This window comes from Panthera leo, chromosome A1 (assembly GCF_018350215.1).
Source record: "Panthera leo isolate Ple1 chromosome A1, P.leo_Ple1_pat1.1, whole genome shotgun sequence".
Classification (NCBI taxonomy): domain Eukaryota; kingdom Metazoa; phylum Chordata; class Mammalia; order Carnivora; family Felidae; genus Panthera; species Panthera leo.
The window spans coordinates 131,161,887-131,165,038 of NC_056679.1; the positions used below are offsets into that span (position 1 = coordinate 131,161,887).

A 3,152-nucleotide genomic window follows, 5' to 3' on the forward strand; every position below is an offset into this window, starting at 1 on the left:
GCAGGCGGAGGGATGGCTCTGGTTTGGGTTACATCTCCGCGCGCGCGCCAAGTGCAAAGCAGACAGCAGCTGGCTGGGTAGGCGCGCGAACCTTTAGGCCGCTGGGGGTCCCCAGCATGCACACCTTGGCTGGCGGGCATGGCCCGGGGTGGGTAAGTGGCGATGCCAGAACGTGCAGACTCGCCACCAGCCTACACAAACAGAAGTCCGTTCTCCCATCCCACTGGTTGTCAGTTTCTTTGGTGAGTGCTGACACGAAGGCAAGCACGGATACAATCGTTCCTCACTCCCGCCTCGCTCTCCCCCACTGGCCCAGCCTTGCTTGTACTTACAAGTCCACTCTAAGAGACAGCTTCTGGCCACTTGTTTGGAATCCAAGAAAACAGACCATGGGGCTGTGCGCAAAAGAGTTATTCAGCGAGTCTACACAGGGAAGCGGGGATTCCCAGGGACATCACAGGCACTGGGAAAACAGAACCTCCAGCCTTTCCCTACTAGCAAACCAATGCATAGGGACTGGCGAGGGCGCAAAGGGAAGCTCAAAAGAAGGGATGAAACTGAAAAAAAAAAAAAAAAAAAAGTGAGTTTCTAGGGTAGGAGTGCGGGCCAGGGTTGGGACTAAGTAATGAAGCAAACTTCTGAACCTTAAATTCAAGTTCTAGCAGTGGGGCGATTAGGTGGGAGCCGTTAGTGGGCGCGGCGGCTGGGTGTACAGTTTATTTTTCTGCGTAGATTTTTTTTGCCTTCAACCGCTGAGGCTCAAACTTCCGCCGCGAAGATGTGGAGTGCCGAAGAGGGAGGAGGCAACTACAAGGATCAACACTGATTCCGAGGCCAAAGTGTGAGCCAAGGTCGCTTCTCACAGACCCAGGTAGTTTCCCAGGCCCTCCAGCCCCACCTTTGGGGGCCTCTTTGCCCAAAGCGCACACCCTCCGAGCAAGGGATTAGGAGACAGGGGATTAGGGGACGGGGGAGGAGGGAGGAGGTCTGGAAGCGGCGGACCCAGCAGCTGAGAAAGTCGGGAAAAGTAGCAGGCTATCAGAGGTGTTGATTCCACAGGGCTGGAGGAGGCAGAGAGGATGGGGCGGGCCTACTTGCGGACGACTCGTCCATCATCTTCGGCGGCAGAACTTGCACTTGATGATCTTCTTAAACGCGTTTTGGAAGTCTTTGTTGAAGTAGGCGTAAATGACCGGGTTGAGCAGAGAATTGGAGTAGCCCAGCCAGTTGATTATGGCGCCCAGAAGCGTGGGCATGTGGCAGCTGCTCTCGCAGAAGGGCAGGACCAGGGCAACGATGAAGAAGGGCAGCCAGCAGAGGATGAATGTGCCCATGATGATGCCCAGCGTCTTCACCGTTTTCCTCTCTCTGGCCAGGGCCATCTTGCGCTTGGCTTCGGCGTTGCGTTCATTCTTCTTCCCGAAGGAGGCGGGGGCGCAAGGGATACTACTGGCCTCGCTGGGCAGAGGCAGGTGCTCTTTGGAGTTGCCCACCCGGTGCACTTCAATCACCTCCAGGGCGGCGCCGTCGTCACCCTGCCTCACCGCGCCATTGGTGCACGGAGCCCCCCCTGCCTTGTTCTCCACGCCCTGCCTCCATTCTCTGCTCCCTGGCTCGCCATTTACGCTCTTCTTGGGCTGCCGGGCTGGCGACACACCAAAGCGGGTGTCCGCTCCCTTCTTCTCCACCTTCTTGACTGTTTTGCGGATGCGGAAGCGCGCAGCTCGGAAAATGCGCCCGTAGAGAACCAACATTAGCAGCAAAGGGATGTAGAAGGCTCCAAAGGTGGAATAGATAGTGTAGCCATGGTCCTTGCTAATCGTGCACGCGTCGGGGTCCGAGCGGTCTTCGGGGGTGCGCCAGCCCAGCATGGGCGGGATGGAGATAAGGAAGCCAATGAGCCAAGTGAGGGAGATGAGCGCAGCGGCGCGCCGGGGCGTCCTCTTGTTCACGTAGTCGATGGGGTCCGTGATGGCCCAGTACCTGTCCAGCGCAATGGCACACAGGTGCAGGATGGACGAGGTGCAGCACAGCACGTCGAGGGCAATGAATAGGTCACAGGTGACCTGTCCCAGTGTCCATTTGTTGAGCACCTGGTACAACGCAGCCATGGGCAGCACCAGCACCGACACCATGAGATCGGTGACAGCCAGCGAGCCGATGAGATAGTTGGCCACATTCTGCAGGGAGCGCTCCAGGGCGATCGCGGCCACCACGCAAGCATTGCCCAGCACCGCGCAGAAAATGAGCGTGCCCAGCAGCAGAGAGGTGATCACTTGGTAGCCGAAGGTCACGTCGGAGATGACAGTAGCGTTGCCGCGTGTCCCGAAGGGACCCTCGGACAAGGTGGTGTTGTTGCCAGGTCCAGGGCTGAGCACATCCATGCCTGCGCGCCCAGCGGGGGGAGGGGGAGGGGAGAAAGAGCTGCCTTAGGATCCCCCTCGCCCCTCCCCCTGGGGTCTTCTACCCCTCTCTCCCCTCCGGGGAGTTCCAGGTGGAGGAAACGCCGGGACTCAAGCAGGAAGTTCTTACTGCTCGGGCGAGGGCATCTCCGAGGAGCAGCTTCTAGGAGCTCCTTGGGCTCCGTTGGTCCAGCAGGCTCCGAGACTCCAGCGGGGAAAGGAGTTCGCCAGAGAACAGCTCCGGGACCTCTGAGCGGCTGAGAGGTGGCTGGAACGTCTGTTTCTCACTGTCCATTTTACTCTGCCGCTGCTCAACTGGCTGCCGGGGCTGGAGTCTCCCCACTAGCAAACAATCTTCGGTCTTAGAAGTATCTGGAATAGAGAAACCTCGTCCTCTGCGGTCACTCTGTGATCTCTTCCTCCGTCTCTCCCTTCCTCTTTGCCACTCTCTCCTCCTGTCTCCTCTCTTTCTCTCAAGCCTGCTCTCCCCCTTTCTCCCTCTCCCTTCTCAGCCCTCGTTCAGTCTCCCTCTTCCTTCTCACTCCCCTTTCTTTATCCCTCTGTGTCGCTCCGACAGCTCTGACGGTGTCCCTCCCTCCTACGCTAACCCTCCCCTCCTAACACTTCCCCAACCCTGAGTGTCTCTTTCCTCTGGGTCCCCGCCCTCCTCTCCCTCTAGCTAAGCGTGTTTTCCTTCTAGCCCCTTTTTGTCGGCAGAGATTCAGAATCCACTTTCACCGTATCCTCCGC

At 58.4% G+C, this 3,152-nt stretch overlaps 1 protein-coding gene across 1 annotated transcript; it reads right to left on the minus strand.

Moving 5' to 3' along the window:
- Positions 1-597: 597 nt before the first annotated feature.
- HTR1A (5-hydroxytryptamine receptor 1A) lies at positions 598-2,856 on the minus strand. The gene is made up of 2 exons (XM_042906376.1): positions 2,533-2,856; positions 598-2,386 (listed from the first exon to the last, which is right to left on the minus strand). The coding sequence occupies exon 2, from the start codon at positions 2,382-2,384 to the stop codon at positions 1,113-1,115; it is 1,272 nt and encodes a 423-aa protein (XP_042762310.1). The 5' UTR covers positions 2,385-2,386; positions 2,533-2,856; the 3' UTR covers positions 598-1,112.
- Between the last annotated feature and the right edge of the window lie 296 nt (positions 2,857-3,152).

Excerpts from the sequence above, each read along its gene's own strand:
- HTR1A (XM_042906376.1), bottom strand. The coding sequence starts at position 2,384 with ATGGATGTGCTCAGCCCTGGACCTGGCAACAACACCACCTTGTCCGAG.